This window comes from Myotis brandtii, unplaced genomic scaffold (assembly GCF_000412655.1).
Source record: "Myotis brandtii unplaced genomic scaffold, ASM41265v1 scaffold176, whole genome shotgun sequence".
Taxonomy (NCBI): Eukaryota; Metazoa; Chordata; class Mammalia; order Chiroptera; family Vespertilionidae; genus Myotis; species Myotis brandtii.
The window spans coordinates 3,198,278-3,225,328 of record NW_005356519.1 but is presented as its reverse complement, the minus strand read 5'-3'; the positions used below and the strand labels follow the sequence as shown (position 1 = coordinate 3,225,328).

The 27,051-nt window shown below is 37.4% G+C and overlaps 1 protein-coding gene across 2 annotated transcripts in view; it reads right to left on the bottom strand.

The window, feature by feature from the left end:
- Positions 1-27,051, bottom strand: part of PRIM2 (primase, DNA, polypeptide 2 (58kDa)) — a 269,429-nt gene that overhangs the window by 206,969 nt on the left and 35,409 nt on the right. For both annotated transcript variants that reach the window (XM_005863316.2, XM_014537315.1), the window contains 2 exons: positions 12,824-12,943; positions 10,448-10,585 (listed from right to left, as the gene is read on the bottom strand). In XM_005863316.2, the coding sequence (XP_005863378.1) occupies positions 10,448-10,585; positions 12,824-12,943 (258 nt within the window). The remainder of the gene's footprint in view (positions 1-10,447; positions 10,586-12,823; positions 12,944-27,051) is intronic.

Genomic DNA, 27,051 nt, shown 5'->3' with positions numbered 1-27,051 from the left:
GGTGTCAATGAAAGTAGTGCAGCTCAATGAAAAAAATACTATAACTTATGTGTAAAAATACTAGGTATTATCTAGCCAATCTAGGCTGAGGATTTGAAACAGGTAATTATAATGCTTAAATCTGGTAAGTGATCTGAGGACTGGGTGTGTTTATACTGGAGTGTGGGTGAATCTTATCTTTTCTGTGAATGGGGAGAGGTGTGCAGGGGACACAAATGTGACCATAAAAATAGTAACTTAAGAATTTCTCTGGAGAGTTAGTTCAACCATGAAGAATGAAGCGAGAGATCAACCAAAGAACATATATGCATAACCGTATGGACATAGACAATGGTATGGTGAAGGCCTGGGGCGGGGGGCGGGCTAGAAGGGGTCAATGGGGGGAAAAGAGGACATCTGTAATACCTTCAAAAATAAGGATAAATTTTTTCTGCTATTTTCAAAGTAGCCAGAGTTTAAACCTGGTTTATGCTGCATCATAGTTTCTTACATACCCCAGAAAAACACTGTCAAAAGATTAATAATTTTAACTACTGCAACCACCTGTAGTAATTCTTTGGAAGTATTTTGAAATGAAAGACATTTGCAATTGAGATTTCAGGAATATTCTGCAGGTACAGCATCTCACACACATTATCGGGTACCTCACTCCTTTATAAATAGTACAGTGAAGTGCAATCCCATTTAACTTTAGTTTTTTCAACAAATATGGAGACTACAAACATGCTGCTCTCACAAGGTAAATCATCAGATTCTAAGCATCTACTCCTCACAAGGCACTGTGCTAGGCATCAGAGCTAATGAAGCTGAATATGACACAATCTCTACCCTGGGGAACCCAACATTTAAAACATAATAAACTGATAAACAAAATAGATCCACAGAAACATGAAAAGACTGTTGATTTTTTTAAGAGATCAACCAAAGAACATATATGCATAACCGTATGGACATAGACAATGGTATGGTGAAGGCCTGGGGCGGGGGGCGGGCTAGAAGGGGTCAATGGGGGGAAAAGAGGACATCTGTAATACCTTCAAAAATAAGGATAAATTTTTTAAAATAAAACATGATGGAAACACCACTATAGGGAAAGTGAATCAGAGAAAGCAGAAGAGGAGCAGAGGTACGTGGGCCTGGGGAGAGGTAACCAACTACTGTAGTAAAAAGGGCCTTGAACTTAAGGAGTTATGCAGGGCCCAGGTCCTACACTAAGTAGCTGCTTGAATTTTGGTAAGCCGTTCAACCTATCTGGGGCTACGCTTTCAAGGGCAAATGAAGGGGCCTACCTGGTAAGTGCTATTGCGAGCCCCTTATAATATAAAGCTAATAAGCACTATCGTACATAACAAAGCAAGCATATCCACTGAGTTTGTATTCTAGTTGCCAAAAAAGAGGGCAAGACAACACACAAATGATTAACACAGCTCTAACATCCTTTCCTGCTTTAAAATTCTCTATGTGCTCACATTTGCTGGCAACTAGAAAGCAAAGAACTTGAAATAAGTGAATCATTAAAATTCTTGCCACCAATAATTTCCATAAACACAGAATACAGAACCACACTAAGCACTGCAGAAAGAAATAGAAGGAAAAATCAAAACTTTTAAAAATATTATTCACATAAACTAGCCCCTTCAAATGAACACCTAAAAAATATATAGCACTACAGAATTTCATATATGTTACTGATTTTTTTCAATGAATGAAACTTCTTTTATCAAAAATCTAGAATATTTCACTAAAACAAGAAAATACTTTTATTTGATCCTATTCTGTGAATGGTGCAAAAAGCCCCATTTTATAAAATAAAATACATATGGAGAAAGATACTAAGACTCACTTATAATAACTTGTTTGTTTGTGGTATCCAACTCATTGCATCTACCTGATCCCCACATCCAACGCTGAGATATTCAGTTTGGTCCCCTTCCCTTTATTCTTTACTCCTTCTCCTTTGAAACTGCATCTACTAGTTAGGCTTCAAATTTCTAAGCACTCTTCTAAGTTTCAGCCCAAATTTACCAGGATGTCCTACTAAACCAATAAACTCCACAGGCCCAATACCAAAATCATTTCCTCTCCCAAACAGCTCTGTCTCACATCCCTGTGGCTAAAACACATCTCCAATAGCCCATGCTTTCTGGCACCTAACCATGTAGCTCCACTGCTCTCTGCAAACTGTTCATCACATTTGGCTTGTTGAAGCCAAATAATTTAAAGTCAATGTCAACTCTTACTAATTTCCCTGAGCTCAGGTGATACAACTCTCAGGACACACCCATTTTCTACCTGGTCACTGAGTCCTAAGCTCTCCCTACTAGACAAGGGGGTTCTTGAGGGTCAGAGTCCTGTGTCATAAACTTTCCATTCCTCATAGACACTGTGCATTAAACCTGACATATTTTTTTTTTAATTTGTTGAATGGACAACCAATTGTAAACTGCACATTATTAAAGGGCTTAACAAACCAATGACTCACAGAGTAATGTCCAAGTTTAGCTTAGTGTCCTCAGTTGACAAGCACGTCTCCAAGTAGAAACAGCATGTTTATTTCCCCCCAAAAATAAACAATTTCTTTCTGATAGGTTCAGCTTTCAACTGCAATGTTTTGTTTCCTACAGATTGGTACAATGAGAAAATAAACAAGGTGAAAAATCTAAAAAAATGTGTAAATGTTTAAAATTAAAAATAAACCAAAACATAATAAACAAGGTAGAGCCTGGTAGCAAAAGTGGGGGTGAAGGTGTAGTAGCCACAACTTGCACACTGATGGATTGGCTGCAGCACTAACTAGTTCATTGCAACCACTTAAAAATAGCATTAAATAATCAGGAAGCAATACTAGAAAAGGCATATTAGTCAAACTAAAACCCAAGGAAATCAACCAGTTAGACACAAATAAGACAAATAAAATTCCTATACAATTCCACAGTAAGTAACCATTCAAGAAAAATAATTATATTTAACCACAGCTTAAGGAATTAAACTGAACACTGCTTTTAAAAAGAGGATAAAAGAATTAAGAGGATTCCAAGCTCTTTTTAAATAAAATTTACTTGATCAAGTGCCTACAATGAACATTTTTCCACAGCAACAAACACTTGGTGAGCCATAGACTCAATGAGGATTCCAAAAATGTAAAAAAGGAAATCCTTTTTAAAAAGAAAATCCTTATTTTTCTCTGTGACTCCAAGAGCTGCTTACCTGCCTGCAAATTATTTCCTTGGAAACTTCTCAAAGTACTTCCTTCTCCGTCTAAATTAAAATGTATAGATATATTTTCTGAAAGACTGGTTTTTTTAACGTTTCACCAGAGCCTTTAAAGAATGAGTCTCAGGTTGGGGGTTAATGGGGGGATGAGGACACATTTGTAATACCTTAACCAATAAAGAAATTAAAAAAAAAAAAAAGAATGAGTCTCACACTAAAACAGAAAGTGAAATCAGTCACACTAAGAGAATCTGCTTTAAAGAAACACTTTCAGAAGCTGTCCGTTTTTGTTTCTGTTTTTAAAGAAAGCGGTTCCACTGCTGAATGACAGCAGACACGTGGGAAAGCTCCAGCTCAGCTGTGGGCCCTCCTCTCTTCTCCACTGATACCCACACCCTTCCCGTGCCACCTCAGTCTCAGGGCTTCACATTCTCCTGCCCAGAAATCCAAACTTCTAAATGTGGCTTCGTACTTGATATCTCTATTTGGATGACTAATAAGCACCTCCCACTTACCATGGTCGAGACAGAACTCTTGACTTAATTTTATGTACCTCTTTCTCTCACAGTCTTCAGTATCTTGGTAAACGGCACCCCCCTCTAATCAGTTATTCAGGCCAAAATCTAGGGGGTGTAATATAGTGTTCTGAATACAGACTCAAACGCCAGGCTGCACGGATTCAAATCCTGTCTGCTGCTCACTACCTGTGCAAAGATATTACAAGCCTCAGAGGTTAATAATGGTGGTACCCACCAGATGGGGTTACTAGAAAGATTAAAAGTGTTGATTCATGAAAAACATTTAGATCAGCGCCTGGCAAACTTTAAAAGATTCCTCTTTTCCTCTCACACCCAGTCTGTCATGTCAACAATACTTCAAAAACAAAGATGATATCTACTGACTTCTCTCACTTGTTACCTTCAAACCACCCGATTTCAAGCCACCATCTAGATCAGTGGTTCTCAACCTTCCTAATGCCGCAACCCTTTAATACAGTTCCTCATGTTGTGGTGACCCCCAACCATAAAATTATTTTCGTTGCTACTTCATAACTGTAATTTTGCTACTGTTATGAATCGTAATGTAAATATCTGATATGCAGCATGTATTTTCATTGTTACAAATTGAACATAATTAAAGCATAGTGATTAATCACAAAAACAATATGTAATTATATATGTGTTTTCCGATGGTCTTAGGCGACCCCTGTGAAAGGGTCGTTCGACCCCCAAAGGGGTCGAGACCCACAGGTTGAGAACCGCTGATCTAGATTAATGTGATAAACTTCCAAACTAATCTTGCTTCCATCCTTTCTATACCCTCCACAGTAGTTTTCAAATAGCAGCTGCAGTAATCTATTTAAAATATAAACCAGATCTTACTGATTTTCGACTACACTGAGCTAAAAACCAAACCCTTTACCCTGGTTTATTCAAAGTTCTCCATCTAGCCCTGTAGTCTCATCTGGTTCCACTGTGCTAGCTCACTACCCTTCAGCTGCACTGGCCTTTTTAACTCTGCAAAAATACCGATATTCCCTCCTCAGGGCTTTTGTGTGTTTTTTGTTTGTTTGCTTGTTTAATATTTATTGTTGAAAGTATTACACATATCCCCTTTTTTTCCTCGGAGCCTTTGCATTGGTGACTTTCCCTGCCTGGAATGCACTTCCCTCTGTCAGCATTCAGCTGGCCCCTTCCTATCACATACTCAATATTGTTATTGTTTATTACTTTAGTAATTGTCTATTTCCCACTAGAATATAAACTTTATAAAAAAGAAAAATTTCATTTATCTTGTTGAATACTGTGTCCCTAGTACCCAAAACAATACGTGGGTGAACAAATAAAAAGTTATTAAAAAAATAAACCATTAACTGAAAGAACTGGCCAAAGCTTCTAAAATTGTTTGTGAAGCAAAGAAATATGTCTTTCCTTCATTCTTTTCCATAACTGGTTATCAATTTATTGCATCTCAACTCCAATTCACCCTTTTTGCCTGCTATGTAACTGGACCGTACTATAATTTACCTGCCAGTGTTTTCTCAGAGTAAATTCCCTGATAGTACAAAGCCTTACAAAGGAACAGTTACCATCAGAAGAGCCTAGGAATTGCAATTAGAAGACCTGATATTCAGAAATGGCTCCAGCAATAACCGTGGATAAATAGCCTCTAGGAACTGCATTTTCCTAATCTATATAATGCAGATTGTAATCTCTGTCTATCTCAGAGACTCTAGGTGAGGGTCAAATGCATAAATAGTAAACCATGGGCAAATAGAAATTATTATTCAGCACCTACCAGTGCAACAAAATGTTCCTGAGCACTGCCCCTATGGCAGTGATGGCGAACCTATGACACGCGTGTCAGAGGTGACACGCGAACTCATTTTTTTGGTTGATTTTTCTTTGTTAAATGGCATTTAAATATATAAAATAAATATCAAAAATATATAAGTCTTTGTTTTACTATGGTTGCAAATATCAAAAAATTTCTATATATGACACGGCACCAGAGTTAAGTTAGGGTTTTTCAAAATGCTGACACGCCGAGCTCAAAAGGTTCCCATCACTGCCCTATGGAGTAGATGGAAAATTTTAATTAAGGCAGAGCCTTTACTCTCAAAAAGTTTATATTTTAGTTGAGGAGAGAAACACATACTGGAATCATGTCATCATAGTGGGTAGTGTGCTGAGTACTGTGGGAGCACAAAGAAGACACATTTAACACAACCTGGAGGCCTCGAGAAGGCTTCCCGGAGGAAGAGTGGCCACAGCTGAGTCTCAACAGATCAGCACGGAGAGAAAAGGGTTCTTATCAATGAGAAGCTAATGTCCATCTTGTACAGTCCGAGAGCATGTTCAAAAGCCAGACTAGTTCCGTTATCATAAAATCCCACTAAGAACAAGCTTTCAGATATCACCTGGGATAAAACTCTTCCAGCCCCATTTATTTCACCCTCTGCCACTAATTAAAGTACCTCTTTTTCATCTTCAGGGCAATTTTTCTCATCCTACAAGGGTATTTCCATTCATAAGGCTGATATTTTTCAATTATCTATTCCAAGGTCAAAATTTTCCTCCCGGGAAAGGTCAGTAATAAAGAGACCGTAGCAATAGGTTTAGGCTTTTCCTTCGCCATAGCCCTAAAAGAAATCCCCTCCCTCCCTTCCGCTCCCTCCCATAGCTGTCAGGTCAGGTTTCCAGGCAATACACGCCATCCACTCTCCTGCATGAAAAGGCAAAGGGACGCTAGCTGCTTTGGCTCTGTGGTAAGAGTGTGAGACCCACAGACCGTGGATTCGATTCCCAGTCAAGGACACGTACCTCAGTTGTTGCAGGCCCAATCCCCTGCCCCTGGGAGGCAACCAATCTATGTCTCTCTCTCACATCAATGTGTTTCTCTCTCTTTCTCTCTCTCTCTCTCTTTCTCCTCTCTCCCCTCCACTCCACTCTTGCAAAAAAAAAATCAATGGAAAATATGTCCTTGGATGAAGATTTAAAAAATAAATAAATAAAAGGCAAAAGGTTCTTTGGACAATCTTTCAACCAGACGTGGCCCTGACCCTGCCGGGAGAAAGTCAAGCAGCAATCACTGTCCCTCTTCTATCAAATCCAACGACACTGAGGCCAGAGCTCTCCACAAGCCCGGGCAATCAGGACCAATCCAGTAAGTCTGAATCCACTAAAGCAGAAGGTGGACCATCCTACACCCTACAGTTCCAATCCTGGGCATAGAACCAACAGAAATGTGTTTGCCAAAGAGGTCCTAGAATGTTCAGAGCAGCAGTATTGGTAATAACCAAAAGAAAGAAAACAAAACCCAAATGCACGTCAATAACAGAACAGGTAAATACACTGTTAAATAAAGTCAATCAAAACTGGAATGAATCAAAATCATGTGTCACCTGATAGGATGCAATGAAAAGAATATACCCTCACCTCTATGATATTCCTGCTCAAGATGTATAACTTGCATCTGAACATGCAAAAATATCAGACCAGATTGAGAGCTATTCTATAAAGTAACTTGGCCTAGAACCTTCAAAAGTAGCAAAATCATGAAAGTCAAGGAAAACCTAAGAACCTATTCCAGACAAAAGGAGACTAAAAAGACAATAACTAAATAGCACATTTGATTTAGGACAAATACAGGACACGAATGAGACAACTGGTGACAAGTGAAAGGGGTCTGAGGATTAGATGGTAGCCATGATCTGATGTTTCTTTTTCTTATTTTGACAGTTGAATTGTGGTTATGGGGAGGACATCTGTGTTTCCAGGTATTACACGCTAAAGTTTTGGGAGCCATGAGATGTAAGGTTGGGAACTTATTCTCAAATGATTTAGGGAAAACATTATTGTTTTTTTAGTTGCAACTTTTCTGTACGTTTGTGATTACTTCAAATTTCTAAAAAAATATTTTAAAAATTCTTATAGTATGTTGGAAGGGGGAAAGAATGAGAGAGGAAGGGACAAAGCTTAAGTGTAATGTGCTGAAAAAATAAATGTATTCCTAACTTAGGAACTCACAGAGTTCTGTCTTTAATCTCAGTATATTTATATTCCCCATCTTCTGCCCATAAGAAGGGGGGGGGGAATTGCAAAAATCTGCCACATGGCCCAGCTGGTGTGACTGAGTGGTTGAGAGTCAACCTATGAACCTGGAGGTCCACTCCCAGTGAGGGCACAGGCCTAGGTTGCAGGTTCAATCCCCAGAAGGGAGTGTGCAGGAGGCAGCCGATCAATGAGTCTCTCTCATCATTGACTAGAGGCCTGGTGCACAAAATTCATGCACTTGAGGGGGGGGTCCCTCAGCCCGGCCTGCACCTCCCGCAGTCCAGGAGCCCTTGGGGGATGTCCCATGGGGAGCGGGTCTAAGCCGTCAGTCGGACATCCTTAGTGCTGTGCTCGCCAGCTGTGAGCCTAGCTTCTGGCTGCGTGGCGCTCCCTCTGTGGGAGCGTACTGACCACCATGGAGCAGCTCCTGCATTGAGCATCTGCCCCCTGGTGGTCAGTGCGCGTCATAGTGACCGGTCGTTCCACTGTTCGGTTGATTTGCATATTACCCTTTTATTATATAGGATGTTTCTCTCTCTCTCTCCCTTCGTCTCTGAAATGAATAAAAATTCTAGTTTTTTTAAATCTGCCACATAGTCTTCTTTGTACATAAGATTGTAAGGAAACTAAGTTGACTAGCAAATATGCATGTGCCCATTTTTATTAGCAAGGAAAGCTTTTTTCAGAAGCCCCCAAACAACTTCTCATATTTTCAGCCAGAGTTACATTGTATCGCATGCACAGATCAATAATTTGGAAAGGAGGAAGAAACCACCATGATCAGCCCAAGGATGATACCAACACTCCAGCAGCTTTCTGAAATACATGGTGATATTTTTGGTTGTTATGGGGACTTGGACCACTATTGGCATTTAGTGGATGAGAGCTAAGGATACCCACTGTCCTGAAAAGTACATGGCTGTTCCACATAAAGAAGTGCTGTCCAACATGTCAACAGGCAAAGTGGGTGAACAAAACCAATAATAAAACAAGGAGAACAACCACCAGTAGGCAAATATGTCTGCTACAGAGACTGACAGTAGGAAAGATACTATCTTTACCTATAAATAGATTATGGTCCAGGATAAGTCACAAGACAAGTAAAGAAACTATTGAAAAACATCAACACTACTGAGGATTAAAAACAGCAACAATAGCACATAGATTAGGGAAAGAGGAAGAATATTAACAGTTATTAAACACCTATAATGCTATGTATTTAAATAAAGTGCCTTCTTTCATAAAAGCAGAGTTAACCTTTTAGTCTTCCCAAATGCTGATATAGCTGAATTATACATGTTAGTTAACCCAGAAGAGCCAGTAATAAAAATTATTTACACCAGAAAATATTACAATTTTTGTGTGTATTTTTAAGATGTTATACTTAAGTATAACAGTTCCAACAAATCTCTTAAAAAGCACCAATCATGTTATATATTCAACACAGCTAGCACCAATCTCACCCGGCAGTAGGCTCTTTTTTGCAGCACTATCATATCACTGTTTTTACTATTTAATATAAAGACTTTCTTCTACATTGCCCTCTACTGACCCAAAATATCAATTTAGAACAAAAATCTAAGGGTTACATCCACCAAAGGCCACTCTAATGTGAAGGGCCTTATATAAAATCCATCTCCAAGCAAAGAAACAGGACCTTGAAAAACCCACTTACAAAATTAATGAGCTCTCCATTAGTATTACCAAGAGAAAGAAAAACTAAGAAAACTAACTATGGGTAGAAACGAATAAAAACCTAACAGTTCTAGAATTACCAGTACAACATCATAAGCAATTTGAGTATCATTATAAAAACTAATTTATTTCTTAAGAAGTAAAGAACAAAACGACCAAGGCTATACAGTCAAATCTCAGTTCTCAAACATCTCCTATCTCAAACGATTCAGTTCTCAAGCAAGTTGTTCACGGAAAATAATGTCTGGGTTGTCGAACAAAACTTCAGTTCTTGACCAATAACCCTTTCGTGCTGATACCTCAACATGACAATAAAAACATCTCTCAGGCCACAAACAAAGGACAGATGCTGAATATGAGTCAGTTTACCCCTGAACCTCCTGTTGTTAACATATCAGGAAATTGTGCTCTGAATATTTTTGTGTTTTCGGTTTTCTTTTGCTTTTGTTGCTGGCCAAATGGATGATTAGCACAATTTTAAAACATAAAGAGGCCATGAAAAGTGCTGCTGTTGCTAAGGGTGTGAAAGTGTTCATTGATTTGGATAAATGAAAAGTAATCAGCCGGATGGAAGCAATATGGGAAAAGTGAAGATGCTGCATACTGACCTCCAGAAAGACAGCCCTGGAAACGAGTGCTAAAAGAGATTCCTTTAAAGCTTAGTCGGGGTGGTTCGATAAATGTAAGAAAAGGAGTATTTATTTACAGATTAAACAGTACATTAGACATGGACTTTATATAAGAAAGGTTTAAACAGGGAATCATTTGGGGTCTGGAAAGGATTAATTCAATTCAATTGAATTCATTTAATTTTCATTATTTTAATGGGGGAAAAAATGATTCCATTTTTGAACAAATCACTTCCCGAATAGCCTTCCGGAAAGAATTAAGTTCGAGACCTGAGGTTCCACTTTATAAATTAAAATGTGAATATGTGGAAATAAAGTGAATATGGAAATAGAGTAAAAAAGAAAAATACTTACTGCCAAAGCCTTGGACAGCTTGGTTCTAAATTCATTCAGAATGATTGCCACAAAGTCCTTAGATGGTACATAAGCAAAGCCATCCTGCAAATACACTTTCCTTCCTCGGAACAAATCCAGGGCGTCAGCAAAAGGGATCTGAATTCAGGGTGAAACAGGGCGAATAAGCAGTGCCTGTCATTTTGAAATCCTCCTAAGTCTTCATATGTACCAAGTCTAAATAAAATTCTTCCTATGAGAAATTCATCAATCCCCACAGATCAGAAGAAAAGGAAGATCAACTTACACTCGTTAAAAGTAAACAATTAGCACAAGAAAAAAGTGGCAATCCAAAAATGTGTTTATTTCAAAGTAGATGTCTTGAAAAATATTGTCAAGTTAAAATGCTTTCTTTTTACTTAACTAATGAATTTACAAATTATAGTCCCCAGGAGTTCAAACTACCAACTGAAGCCCTCTAAGCACATTGAATTTCTCTCATACGATATACTCCACATTTTATTCTGCATCAAGTAGAATCCTAATGTGTATACAATATGTTCAGTGCTAAAAATTACTAACAAATAAAGTAATATGAATTTCTTCATCTATGCTTCCTTCTTTCTCTAGAGAAATATATTGCAAATGCTAATCTCAACAATAAGAAATAAAAATAATAATAAGCATTCAGTTTTGCTATTAAAATAAGTAGTTGCCAGTAAATATGTTTTTAAAAAACCAATACTACTATACATTTATAAAGTCTTATGAACTATACTAAAAGTTTAAGATATCAGAAATATGTTAGTGAACTGTGAAAAATCATCCTTACTATCCAATCGTTTTTTTCTTTTCAAAAATGAGAGAAAAAATTAGGTTAAAAAAATGATCCCCAAATTGTCTATTTGCCCAAATTTTAGGTAAGAGTATTTAATCGATATGCCCATCATTCTTCAATATACTCAACGACATCACATAATAAATAGAACATGTGCTTTTTTTAACAGATAGTTTTTACTACGACACAGTCCTTGTCCTGAAGTAGGTCATCATTTAGTTGAGAAAACAAGTTAGACACAGAGGGAAAGTCAAACAGCTCTCTGGGGCAGTACATGCGTGACACTGCACCGAACAGGTAACTTACACAGGACATACCAGAGGAGGAGGTAAGAGGCTTTATTACAATAATTCAGGCAAGGAAAGGAGACAGAAGTTTAGAAACGTGTTTTAATCCAAGCTCTATTACTCACTAGACTTATGATTTTGGAACATTTAACTACTGCTTCTAAACCTCAGTGGTAAAGGTGTATAGGTAGAAATTTGAAAGTATACTGAATTTAAATTTTTAAACAAATTTGGCTTCATTAATGACAATACTGATTTAGTAATTTTAGTAGAAATGATTTGAAATATCAGGGTTTACAAATTTTATAAAAATATAGAATCTTTAAAACCAGGACAGGGCAGGAAGGGATCATCTAAATGACCCTTAGGGGTTCTTTAGCTCTCATATTCCATGATTCTAACTTATCAGGGTAGTCACAATGGAAATAAAAATGCTTAAGCAGAAGCAAAAGATTATATGAAGGCAGAGTAATGGGAAATGTGTGACGTGGGAGGGATAAACGTTAATTCCCAAACTCTACATTTGGAAGGTTGACTGAATGATGGTCTAACTGGTAGGAACAGGGAAGTCAGAATGGGGAGCTAATGTGGAGGCAGGATTTTAAGCCACTGGCACTCACCAATAACGTTGAGTACATTCTTTTCAAAGGAAACTGGGGGGTTGCAACTATCAAATTTTAAAATGAATTTCAGCTTCCCCTCTAGAACTATTTAGTCAAAAAACCATTTAATGGATTCAAGCAAAGCAGGTATCTGTGCTAAGGGACAGAGAGCAGCAGAGGTAGCTCAAGCAAAATGCTGGAACCTGGGTGGGTGGGTTAAAGAAGGTCTTTCCACAGGAGAGCAAGTGTGAGAGCCCAAAGGGTATGAGACCATGTCCACATGGGGAGATGGTCCAAGAAGGTGTCAGAGCCCTTCAATGGCAAAGAAGGCTTCCATGCAGAGCAGGGATCCAGAGTGAGGGGTGATGGGAGTGTCCTTGCAGGGGACAGGCCAGCATGCAGCATAAAAGCCTAAGCATTGTGAGGAGAGAATTCCTTTTAGAGAATGCAGGCAATGGAAGGTCAGAGCCCAGGCAGGGTTAGGAGGTCTGTGTAGGAGGACATCCCGACACAGAATGCTGGCACACTCTTAGTGGGGTGAAGAAGAAATATGCGCAGGAGTGGGAGAGGCTGTGACAACAGCCTATACAAATGGGTTCATTAAACACGTATAGAAAGCTCAATGTGATGTATTTAACAAAACCTAGAAAGTAGTTTAAAGTTTACTTACCTTATAAACTGAACCCAAATCCACCTGAGTCTCACTTGAACTGAATGATGAAGCAATAATTGAACTGAATGATGAAGCAATAATATCCTCTTGTAGAACAGTCTTCTCTTCCTTACTTATCTAAAAGAAAACATATTTCGTATTGTTTAAGAAAGTAAAAGTCTTCACTCAGTTTCAATACAACACTTTCCTTCACTAGTGAAGATTCTATTTTTTATAAAATTTATAAACCCTGATATTTCAAATCATTCCTAATATAATTACTAAATCAGTATTAGCATTAAGGAAGCCAAATACTTTTAAAAAAATTAAATTCAATATACTTTCAAATTTCTACTCTGCCAATTTCTGACAACATATACCAAAAGAGCAGCAAAAAATAGAAAGTATTATAATATAAAAGCAAAGAAATTACAATAAAAACTCAGTTTAATATAGACTTAAAATGAGCATTATCTGAATTCAAGAGTTATGTTTTTTTACTAAAATACTTATTTATAGTTATGAGCGATTTAATTATTTCTCAATTTTCTAGACACATAAAACAACTCCAAACTTAAAATAGTAGTTTTGCTAGAAACAATTATAAATCTATTATCTCAGCCTAATTATGGCTTTAAAAAGAAAAGACTGATAGATCTAACTAGATAAAAATTATAAACTTCTATACAGAAAAATAAAAGATCTATAAATTAAGATGAAATATAAATTACAAACTGAGGGAAATATTTACATCATTTGACATCTGAGTAACTCTCAATAAAACCTTTGGAAGTAGGGCATAAGTGCTAGTAATCCAAAAGTATACTACAGCTACTACTATTCATGTAGGTCAGCGGTTCTCAACCTGTAAGTTGAGACCCCTTTGGCAGTCGAACAACCCTTTCACAGGGGTCGCCTAAGACCATCCAGCATATCAGATATTTACATTACGATTCATAATAGTAACAACATTTCAGTTATAAAGTAGCAACAAAAATAATTTTATGGTTGGGTCACAACATGAAGAACTGTATTTAAAGGGCCAGAAGGTTGAGAACCACTGATGTAGGTGAAAATAAAAGTAGGGGGGAGAAACCAAGATGGCAGCATAGGTAAACACCTGAAATTGCTGCCTCGCACAACCACTTCAAAAATACAACTAAAAGACAAAACGGACATCATCCAGAACCACAGGAAGGCTGGCTGAGTGGAAATTCTACAACTAGAAGGAAAGAAAAAAGCACACTGAGACTCAGAGGAGGTGCGGAAGTAAAGTGCAGAGGTATGGAGGCCCGTGCGCGCAGTTGTCTTTTTCAATCGGGAGGGAGACACAAGCTCCCGACTGCTCTGAACTCCAGTTCCGGGCGAGTCTCTGGGGACCCAGACTCATACTGGGAGAAACTGGACTGTCTGGCAGCGGGAAGAACTCGAGGGTGGCTTTCTCTCAGAGGGGCTTCCCGCCCAAGCTGTGCCCAAATAAATTACAAACTGAGGGAAATATTTACATCATTTGATATCTGAGTAACTCTCAATAAAACCTTTGGAAGTAGGACATAAGTACTAGTAATCCAAAAGTATAATACAGCTACTATTCATGTAGGTGAAAACAATAAAAGTAAATTCAAACAATAATGTCATACTGTTTTCTGCCTATTAAAATGGCCCAAGATAGGAAAACTTAGGATGCACAGTGTTGGGACAACCTTTCCAAAGGGCAAAACATTTCAATCAGCATTAAAACATGCAGACCCTAACAGTTTTACTTCCAGGAACAATTTTTCTTCATCACAATGTTATTTATAATAATAAGAAGAAGAAAATGTAAATGTCCAACAACAGGTATTTGGTTAAATAAATTGCAGTAGACTTTAATGGTTCAGTAAAGCAGGCTATATTATTCAGATCAGTCTCTCACAAAAGTCAAAGACACTGATAAAATTTTTTAAAAGTATTTCTCTACAGTACAGAAGACTAATATACAAAGTCATGCCCACAGGAAGTAGGGTATCTAGTTTCACTTCATTGAGATCCTCCTGATCAAATGCCATGGGTCATTCGAAATAACCCAAGCCTTGGACTAGTTTTAAGGTGGTCCCTGATTCAAATGCCCAGCCACTTGGCAGAAGCAAACTCAAATCATACTTCAAAAAATTCCTACAAATACATTTTAAAATACAATTGCATTTTATATAACAAGGCACACCATAAAACATCACTTAATGGGAAAAATTAATAATAGACTCAGAGCATACAGGTGCATAAAGAAATAAAAAACAAGGGTGATGACAGCTAATGAATGGGAAACTATAATAAGGTATTTGAGAAAGAAAGGAAGGGCGAAAAGGAAAGAAAACAACTTAACCAATAAAGAAATTTTTTTTAAAAAAAAAGAAGTTATAGAAACCCACAAAAAAAAAAAAAACCCTCAGGAACAGGAATTAAAAAAATCAATGAAATCATAAAGAAACACCAAGTTTCAGTTCATGAGGAGTAGATAATTTAGACCACCCCATCTGCATTATAGGTAAGTTATCTAGGAATTGCCAGGCCAACAGCCAAAGCCTGTCATTTAAAGTCCACTTTTACATTTACTGATGCTGGGAAAGCAGCTTCAACGACACTCTGCCAACAGTGGATAAACTATCCCCTACTCTATAGGACTCTAAAGGATGTAGGAGGGGGTAAACCAGAAGATTATTAGTCTACAGATTATGGATCTAGTCCAGTTTCCAATTATCAAGTGGGCCAGGGATCTCAGATTAAGGATTTAATTAAAATTATCCTGGACTATCAATGCCCCCAGACCCATGAAAGAAACAAATAAAACCTCTTTGGAGAAAGATATAATCCTCCTAGGCCTCAATGTAGCCCTCCAAATAACTTTCCAAATAACATCGGCAGCACACGGTCAAAGATGAAGCACTCAGGGAACAAGACTCATGAATGAGAACCAGATAGGGAAGACCAAAAATAAGTATAAGGACTGAAAAAGAAACAAAACCGTCAGCATTCACAGATTATATGATTAATATCTTTAGAAAAGCCAGAAGAATCCACAGATAAATTCTTACACCTCTTGACCCTAATTAATCAAGATTTCTGAATATAAGATCACATATAGAAATACCAATCAACCAACCAAGCAGCATTCACAGATTATATGATTAATATCTTTAGAAAAGCCAGAAGAATCCACAGATAAATTCTTATACCTCTTGACCCTAATTAATCAAGGTTTCTGGATATAAGATCACATATAGAAAAACCAATCAACCAACCAAGCAGTCAAGTTCAATAACAGAATTTTTTAAAAGATACCAATTACAACCAAACTTAAACAATTAAATACCTAGGAATAAATCTAACGAAAGATGAGGAAGGCCTCCACAAAGAAACTGTAACCTTACTGAGGAAAACAAGCGAAACCTAAATAACAGATACCTAAGACTTACTATAAATGTACCAATTCTCAAAATGATCTATAGATTCAATACAGTCTCAGACAAAATCACAATAGCTTTTATGTGTGTCTGTGTGTAAGAAGGTGTACAAGTTGGTTCTAAAATGTACATAAATATGCAAAGGGCCAAGAATAGCCAAGACAAAAATAAGAAAAAGACAGTCAACCTAAGAAAATAAGCAAAAGACATGAATAGGCACTTTACAAAATGATAAAACTCAAAGGGTGAATAAATATATGAAAAGATGCTCAATCTCCTTAATCAGCAGGTAAGTACAAACTAAAACCACAGTGAAAACATCAATGACATATCACTACACAGCCATTAGAAGTGGGGGGGAGGGATGTAGGTGAGGGTGTGGAAGAATTAGAACTATATTGTTGGTGGGAATACACATGGCACAGCCACTTGGGGAAAAGATCTGGCAGTTGCTTATAAGACTGAAAATTCTGCCCCTATGACCCAACAATCCCATTCCTAGGCACTCATCCAAGAAAAAATGAAAGCATATGACCACAGAAAGATTTATATGATCCCATTTATATGAAGTTTTAGAACAGGCAGAACTAATATGGTAGGAAAAGATTTGAGTAGCGGTTACCAAGACAGAGATTCATTGAGATGCAGCATGAGGAAACTTTCAGATATTAATGCTCTGTGTCTTTTGATAAGTTTAAGTTGCACAAGTTTATGCATTTGTCAGAATTCATGAATTAGGTGTGCTTAAGGTTTGTGGATTTCATTGTATGTACATGTTACTTAAATAAAAAGAGAACTCTTAGCAAACACTGAACTCTAGTTAATGATATGCAGGGTAAATTGTAAAAATCTAGGTAGGGAATAGGATATTCATTATAAGATTCTTGCAAGTTTTCTATGTTTGAAGTTTCTCACAATTTTGGAGGCAAAAATAACACAATGAAAATACTACTATACTCCCACTGGGACAACTAAAGTTAAGTTCGAAAATACAGGTAAGAATGGAAAGCAATGCACCCGGCTGATGTGGCTCAGTGTTTGAGTGTCAACCTATGAATCAGGAGGTCATGATCCGATTCCTGGTCAGGGCACAAGTCCTGATTGCTGACTCGATCCCCAGTAGGGGGCATGCAGGAGGCAGCAGATCAATGATTCTCTCTCATCATTAATGTTTCTGTCTCTCTTTCCCTCTCCCTTTCCCTCTGAAATCAATAAAAATGTATTTAAAAAAAATAATGGAGAGCAATGGGAACTCTCATAACCTACTGACAGAAGTGTAAATTGGTAGAACTACTTTAGAAAATTTGGTATTATCTCAGGAGTTGAAGGTAAATACACCCCATAACCTGGCAATTTTACTCCTCCCAAGTATATACATCAAAGCAGAGATAAGCAAACTTTTTTCCAAACAAGGCCAAATAGTTAATATGTTAGGCTTTGCGAGCCATAACATCTCTGTCATAAGTACAGCTTCCTGTTGCACCAAGAAAACAGCCTATATAAATAAATGGACACAGCTGTGTTACAATAAGACTGTACTTATGAACTCTGAAATTTACATTTAAATAATTTTCCTGTGCCAAGAAATTTTATTCTTCCTTTAATTTTTTTCAACTATTCAAAAATTTAAGGAAGGAATAAAAAATAAACAAAATAACAGATAAGTTAAATAAAATTAAATTAAAATGTAAAAACCAGTCTTGGTTTGCAGGCCATGTGAAAAACAGGCATCAGCCAGGATTTGGCCCATGGACCATATTTTGCTGACCCTTCCCCTAAGCAATGGATTTCAAACTGTACCACTCACAAGAATCTCCTGGAAGGCTTGTTAAAACACAAATTACTGGGCACCACCCCTAGAGTTTCTGATTCTTAAGTATGTGGTGGATCCCAAGAATCGGCATTTGTAAGTTTCCTAGTACCAGGAATGTTCCAGTTCTCAGACCAATGCCTTAGACAACATACAAACAAGTAAACATGAACAAGCATTATTCGTATAACCATAAAGCAACATTATCTATAATAGCCCAAAACTGGACACTCATCATCAAAGGCAGAATGAATAAATGTGTGGCATATTCAGTGTAGAATACGGCACAGCAACAAAAATAATACAACTTCACACAATGTGCATAACCTGAAATATATATTAAGCAAAATAATCCATGGACAAAATAAAATATACCTGATTATTTCATTTGCATAAAGATTTGTCTTAATACAGAAAATTATATAGTTTAGGGATGAATAGTCGGATGATCAACTAAAAGAAAAAAGGTAAGGAGGAGGTTACCATAAAATCAAACTAGTGGTTTCCTCTAGGAAAGAGAAGAAAAGACTGGTTGAAAGGGACACAAGAAGGCATTTCAAGGGTAACAGCAATGTTTTATTCCTCACCTGAATGACAGACTAATATTCACTTTATAATAATCTAATAAACTTATTTTTGTTTTATGTACTTTTCTGGATATGTTTATACTTCTTAGTGTTTAAAAGGTTAAAAAAGTAAAAAAAGAAAGCAAATGAATTGCGTTATAACAAAATATCATGCAGTCAGTAAAATTCTTTTTAAATTATGGAAATTTATGATTACTGTCGTAGAAGGATATCTGCAAAATACTGCTAGGTGAAAGTAAATTCAAACAGTTAGGTAAAGGTGAAGTAAAATAAATATTTTAAGAGATTCCAAGCATGTCTCTGTATAAGTTTGTGCATGGAAACGGCCTACACAAAGATATAACTAACTCTGGGTAAAGGGATTATGGATAATTTCTACTTCCTTCTTTATACTTGCACATATTTTATTAAATTTATCCCTTAGATATTTCATGTTCTGGATGTTATTATAAATGGTATTTTCTTATTTCAATTTCTAGTCGTTCACTGCTTTCTTGTATATCCTTTTAATTTGTTCATTTACTTCAAAATTAAAAATACTGTTAAGTCCAAAATTAAAGACAGTTTAAGTCCGAAAGTATTAGGGAGACACGCAGAATCTCCACTTTTGCCATGCCTAGTGATTTCCACGTTTATCTAAACCTATTGAGTCATAGACTTAGGTTTCTTACTACTAGTATTAGTTAAGTATTTCTTTCTCTGCTTTTTCCATAGAAGGTAGAAATACAATAGGAAACTGATTTTCAAATGTGTTTTTAGAAACAAAAATCTTCCTTCAAAGGAAATCTTGCCTGGAATGATATTACGTTGCAGAAATTAGAAAAAAAAAAATACTCTGGTTGAAGTAAGGCTGGGCCCAAAGCACTGCCCATTCAACCCACCATCGCTCCATCCCTACCCTTCTGTGGCCCATTTCTAAAGGGTACGTTCAGCCCTAGCTGGTTTGGCTCAATGGCTAGAGCATCAGCCTGCAGACTGAAGGGTCCCAGGTTCGATCCTGGTCAAGGGCACATGCCCAGGTTGAGGGCTCGATCCCCCGTAGGGGGCATGCAGAAGGCAGCCAATCAATGATTCTCTCTCATCATTGATGTTTCTATCTCTCGCTCTCTCTCCCTTCCTCTCTGAAATCAATAAAAAATACATATTTTTTAAAATAAGTAAATAAAGGGTACGTTCAGGAAAAACCCTATAAAATACTTAAGTAATTGCACAAATAATACCATAAAGACAATGATAGCAGTAAATGGAAACAGAGTCACTGCTGGCTGACAAGTATCTCACCACTGTGTGATGGCTCAAAACTTTTGCTTGCTGATTATGTGCAAGTTGAAAGACAGCATAGAGGAGGTAGTTTAGATGTGTCCATCTGTAGGTTATTCAAAAGTCAGTGAAAGTTGAGGCCCGTGCATGCCATCTGCTAGTTAATATGCTAACCATTTTACTTTACCATCTCAATTAATTCTACCATCAACCCGACAGAGTAGATATCTTAGTTTTATGGTTAATTGGTAGAAATAGAAGCCAAACTGGATTTCCAACCCACAAGGCCATGCGGTCTCCAATAAACAAAGAAAGTTAAACAAATATGTAATATCAAAATAAATGCAAGAAAAAGTCATCAATTGGAAATTTTCACCTCAATCCCTTTTTGGTAATGAACAGAATAAAAATACAGAAACTAAAAATGTAATATAACTAGGTATCATGAGAAATCTTATAGGTAAAAAGAGTTCTTTGAAAGAATGCAGAGCACATATTAAATATAATCAACCCTCCAGACTGTTTAAATTATGGTTTAGCAATAGCAAATATTTCTTTAAGAGCTCATACCAGATTATTATGCTTTAGTGTTTGCTCTGTTTACATTTACCTACTGACAGTAACTTCTCTATTTGACTATTTACCTTTTATTTTGCATTCCATAAGAAAATTCCTTCAAAACTGAAATACACAACAAGAAACACACTGCTGATAATATCTGAGAGAAGGTGGCTATGTCTTAGATCACTTTTAGAGCCATGCTGTAATTCTGAAACAGCACTGATAAAGAATAAACTGATCGGGAAGATACAGTAAAAGGAGAAAGAGAAATCTTCCTGTCTTCATGATGGCCTTTTTATTATTTTTAAGGAAATTTCCAATTTAAATATAAAAATATATTTCAAATGTGTTCAGTGGACATTTATTTGAAATTAGATAAAGTCTTAATATTCTCCCTACCATTAATAAGGGTAATCATGCCGAAACCGGTTTGGCTCAGTGGATAGAGCGTCAGCCTGCGGACTGAAAGGTCCCAGGTTCAATTCTGGTCAAGGGCATGTACCTGGGTTGCGGGCACATCCCCAGTAGGAGATGTGCAGGAGGCAGCTGATCGATGTTTCTCTCTCATCGATGTTTCTCTCTCATCGATGTTTCTAACTCTCTATCTCTCTCCCTTCCTCTCTGTTAAAAATCAATAAAATATATTTTTTTTAAAAATAAATAAATAAGGGTAATCATAATTGCTTGTACAGTTTTTGCCCAGTTTTAACTGAATCTGAAAAACTTAAATTGAGACCAACTGTGTTAACTAACCATGGCCCTTTTATAATCACTTATTACAGCAATAAAGAAATAGGTACCTTTGAACATACAGATGCTTGTCCTAATAATATTTGGGGTTCTAACCAAACAAATCACAAGGCAATATATAAGTAATACTAACACTTCTAGGATAATACTCTCCTTTCCCTAAACTCAATTCAAATACTTGTATTAACAATACCATAGGTGTTTATAAGCAATTACCTGCTTACCAAGTAAATGTCAGGGCAGCAACGGAAGCATACATCAGATCCACTGTCATACAACAGATGACATTAGTTACAAGAGACTTGACTTGTCAAATAGTCTTCTGCCTTAGAAATTCAGTCAAGACTCAACAAAAAATAATCTCAAGACCTTGAATAAAAACTAGGGTAGATTATTAAAGAATGTAATAAGATTTTCTTTCATTGAAATGTACTCCCCCGCCCCCCAACCCCTGGCAAAAAAAGTTATCTAGTCTTCTTAGATTAGAAATAACAGATAAAATTCTAAGGAAATCAACATGTTTCTAAACCATTAATCCAAAGTAACTGGGCAACTTCCCCTGGGGCTCAGAGTAATGTACACGAAAAACAAGGATTATAGATGTTGTCTCCAATGCACTCAACAATGAACTGGTCCACACCAAGACCCTAGTAGAGAACTACATCGTGCTCAGTGGCCGCGTACTGTACCCACAGAGGTACAATCCCACCAGGCACTGCCCCTGGGCTGCAAGAAGGGGGCCAAGCTAACTCAGGAGGAAGAAGAGATTTTAAACAAAAAACGATCAAAGAAAATTCAGAAGAAATATGATGAAAGGAAAAAGGATGCAAAAATTAAGTCTTTTCAAGGAGCAGTTCCTGCAGGGCAAGCTTCTTGCATGCATCTCTTCAAGACCAGGCCAGTGTGGCCAAGCAGAGGGCTATGTGCTCGAGGGCAAGGAACTGGAGTTCTGTCTGAGGAAAATCAAGGCCTGGAAAAGCAAATAAATCCTCTTCCCTCCTATCTTAGCTCATATAATAAAGGTGTTTATTCTAAAAAAAAAAAAAAAAAAAAAAAGTACTTCATCCATGGCCCTGGCCAGAGCACTGACCTGATACACCAAGGTTTGATCTCCAGTCAGGGCACACACAAGAAGCAACCAATGATGCATAAAAGGCAGAAAAACAAATGGATGTTTCTCTCTCTCTCCTTCCTTCTCTCTCTCTCTAAAAACAATTTTTAAAAATCAATAAATAAAGTTCATTGACTTGTCACACATATTCTAAATCTTCACTTATCTATTTAACTAATTATAATCAAAATTTAAATTTCAAAGAATTCTCACTGAAAAAATGTAGGATGATTATATGAAACTTTACTAATTAGTGTAAACTGCTATTGACTTCATTATTTCAAATTTTTAAAATAATCCTCAGTATTCTCTTCTGCTTTCTGGATAAAAAAAACTACTGGGAAAATATAAGCATATTTCATTTTCTCAGACTCCCTTAATGAGGTTACCCAATGCATGCCTCAAAAACATCCTCTAAAAGAGCAAGACAAAATTAAATGGCTTCCTGCTTCTACTAACAAAGAATCCATGTACAAAAGTAAAAACACTTATTGTGGAACAACTATAAAAGCAGAGCAACAGAGTGGAAAGTATATAGTTCTTGTAATTGCAGAAACCTAAGTTCAAATTTTAAACAAATTAATTAACCTCTTCGTACCTCTCTTTCTACAGTAAAATGAAGAAAATAATACCTACTTCATGTAGCTTTTAAATTAAATAAAATACAGAAAGCTCTAGAACAGGCATAACAAATAGCATGCCCTTAATTAATGGTAAATATTTATTATTACTATCAGCAATGTACGTTTTTATTACCTTCTGTTTTCCAGGCTTTTTCCCAGGAATAAAGTGAAATGTTTCCTGCATCTAAACTGGTTTCAATAAACTTTTATTAGTAAAAACTACTACTTTGATTAGTAAAACTAACATAAAACTGGTCTTTAGGGGGTGTTCAAAACTAATAAAATAAGCTAGGTAATCACTGCAACGTCTTACAATCAAAGTACAGTAAGTCCTCACTTACCATCGTCGAAGGCTCTGTGACTTAAGCAAAACAACTGATACTGAAACCAATTTTACCATAGACTAATTGATATAAACTAGAGTTTAAGTTCCTACGGCATATCATCAGCATTATCATGAACTGACATTGAATGAAACAGTGTTATTCAAGGACCTGCTGTATATCATGCTTCACAAAATAAACAGCTTCCTAAATAGAGGTATATAAACAAACTGCTCTATCTGGAATCATATGGAACCACATTTCCGGGTGACTTCCATTACTGTGCTGGAGATGCTCAACCTTCACTCTGATTAATTTTCAACCAGCAAAGACCCTGAGCATTTGAGCTTTGACATTCTCTCTCCAGCACTATTCACAAATCCCTACACTTCAATCCTTAGGATCTATTTTATACCCATCCATTCAATGGTCAGTACCTGCTTCAAATGGCAAAGAGTATAATGGTATACTCTTTCTGTCAACCACAAACCACACTAAGTTTTAAAAGTATAGGTGAAGTGTTATTTCTATATTTTACAATCATATAATTTTCCATACTACCTTACTCATAGAATTAAGGGTTTGGGCTGTGTGGAGGTTTTTTATTTCTTTGTTATATTCTTCATCAAACCAGGAACAGAGAGCAGTCTCACTCTGCCAGGCATCCTGAACAGAGGTCAAGAGCGGCTCCAGAGAGGCAGCGTCCCACACAGTAAACACACAGGTGGAGACTGACTGTGTGGACCGCACTGCTATTCGCCCTATGCAGGGTCCCTCACTGAGGGAGAGTCATACAAAGGCCAGTGAAATCTAAGCAGAAGTGATATGTGTCACCCCCAAGCAAAGACTCACAGCACATGGTTTACCTGCGTCTCTCCTCCCTCTGCCACAGCACCTGGTGAAGTTCCAGATACAGGCTGCTCAGTCAGCCGAGGTGAGCGCCAATACGACACAGAGCAGGGCTGGAGATGGCCCACAGGAGATACAGAGCATGAATAAGAAGCAAACTTTTTCAGGGGTCACAGGTCCAGGGATCATTTGTTACCACTGCATAAGCTACCCTTACTGGCAGAGTCATCTCCAGCCTCTTTGGATCACACATTTTTATCAATAAAATATGCTGAGCGCATACTTCCAGTATATGCATACTTATTTATAAATTACACACATGTATTACTGTACATTATGTATGCAAAATAAGTCTTCCTCCAAAATGTTTTAAAATGAGGTTAAAAATATATGTTGTATTATTTATTTCCTTCCCATACTCCCAAATTATCATCTTGGGTATACTACTTTGGAACCTGTAAACTATTACACTGGCCTCTAAAGTAAAGATATAAATAAGGCTTCCCAGAGAGTTATTCTATAAACTTCCAATCAATAATATTCAATCATGTTTATAAATATTGTGAAGTTTTCTACTTGAATGCACAAAGCTCGCTTTCTTTCTCGCACCTTGGCCCTTAAGCAAGAATGTGCCTTGGATTTGTATTGGAGCTTTTCAAAATTACAGGTTCTTGGTGCCACCTAGCCCTAGGGATCAAAGATCAGCTGTACAGTTTTTTTAAGTCCGTTAGTGATTCTGACACACATCACCAGTGTCACGTGAATCTCAAGGGAAGAATTACCTTTTCTAAAATACACTTGTCATGTCCTGAAAATACCACCATTAATTCTAACATTCAATTTTTTATGTAGAATTCATTTATTCTTTCTAAAGCACTGAGGACCTACTATGTACCAAGCACTACTTCCAGCAGATGGAATACAACTATAAACAAAAACAAAACTTGTTCTCATGAAGCTTACATTTTAATGGGGTGAGACAGACAATAAATAACAAACAAGAAACTATCAGCAAGCTAGATTGAAAATAAAACAAGAAGTGCTATAGATGGACAACAGATGTATACTTTCAGTTCTGTGATCAATTAAACCTCTCTGAAGAAATTATATTTTAAATGGAAACTTGCATGAAAAGGAGCCAGCTCTGCAAAGCCATGGCAAGAGCATCCCAAGCAGAGATAACAGCACGTGCAAAGGTCCCAACAGGTCCTTTTTCCTAAAGATATGGAAGGAACAGAGAGAGGGCGGACGAGGGCAGTGGCAGGCAAGGGGTGGTGTGAGAGGCGGTTACAGAGGTAGATGGAGCCCCAGACCTGGGTAAGATACTTTTATACTAAGAACTGTGCATTAAACAGAGGCTTTTGGCAGAGCAAAGTTCAGATCTGATTTACTGCTTATGCTTACGGGGCTATCTTGGTAGTTTAGGAAAAAGATGATAGTGGCCTGATAATAGAAGCACTGGTGGAAAGAACACAAAGGGACAGATCTGGGGTAGATTTGGGAGGCGACACAGACAGACAGATTGCAAATAGAGTCTGGAGAAAAAGACTTCTAGGTTTGGTGCTTAGTCATTGGGCAGACGGTGATGCCATTTATTTGATGTTTTTCTTGGTCCTCATTACACTATTTACATTTTACTTCTATATAGATTTGTCATGTGTGTCTTGTTACAAGTCACCTCGAATCCTTTGTGGAAAGGGACATGCATCAATAAATGTAAATAAATGGTTTAAGTATCAGTTTTTCCTAAAATGAAACATATTTGTACTAGCAGGTAAAAATACATGTTAACAATTCCAACAATATTAAAACTACAATTAAAACAATAATTAATGAAAAGACTGTTTAAGATACCCAATATATAATGAAACCATTAAGAATCATTTCTTTTATAATGAAATTAAAAATTTGTAGAGGAAAAAAATTTTAAAACAAAATAAAATAAAAAGTTTGTGGAGGAAGGCCCTGGCTGGATAGCTCAGTTGGTTAGAGCCTGATCCCAAGGTTTCAGGTTCCATCCCCGGTCAGGGCACATAAGAGAATCAACCAATTAAAGCATAAATAAGTAGAACAACAAATCGATGTCTCTCTCTCTCTCAAATCAATAAAATAAAAATTTGTGGAAGACCCCAATAATGAGAGCAAACATCATGATTTTTAATATTATTACTAATTCTAATAAATACAGGTTTTATATCAGTAGTAAGCATTGTGCTCTATAATGGGCACCTTGTTTCCTGAATACACTGTGACCTAATCATTAATCTCCCTATGGAGATTAAAGGCTGCAATTCTTTGACACTCTTCCCATTGAGAGCTGAGATCTGTTTGCCCTCCCCTGATCTGGGCTGGCCTATGACTACTTGGACCAACATGGCACAACTGATGCCATGCCAGTCGCAAGCATAGGCTTCTGCCTTGTTCTTGTGGAGTCCTGGATCACTCCAAAGAAGTTGTTCAACCCCCTAGTTTGTGGGATCTCATGGAGAGGATCCCAGCAGAGTCCAGCCTTCTACAAGTCCTCACCTTGGCACCAACATGGCAATAGAGCTGTCTTGTATATCCTAGGCCAGATTGCCTGCCAACCAAGTAACCCCACAGACACCATATAGAGCAGAAGTGCCCTGTTAAGCCCAGTCTGAATCCCAACACTCAAAATTGTGAGATATCCTATATAATAAAAGCCTAATGTGCAAATTGATCAAACGGCAGAACAACCAGTTGCTATGACGGGCACTGACCACCAGGGGGCAGACGCTCAATGCAGGAGCTGCCCCCAGCCCGCAGGCCCCAGGCCAGCCAAGGCAGGTGCCAGTGGCCCCCCTCCCCCTGATGGCCCCGCTGAGGGAGATGACCAGCAGCGGCAGCAGCGGGAGGCAGGGCCAGCAAGCGGGTGGCACCAGGCTGGACAAGGCGGGTGCCAGGCCCCCCC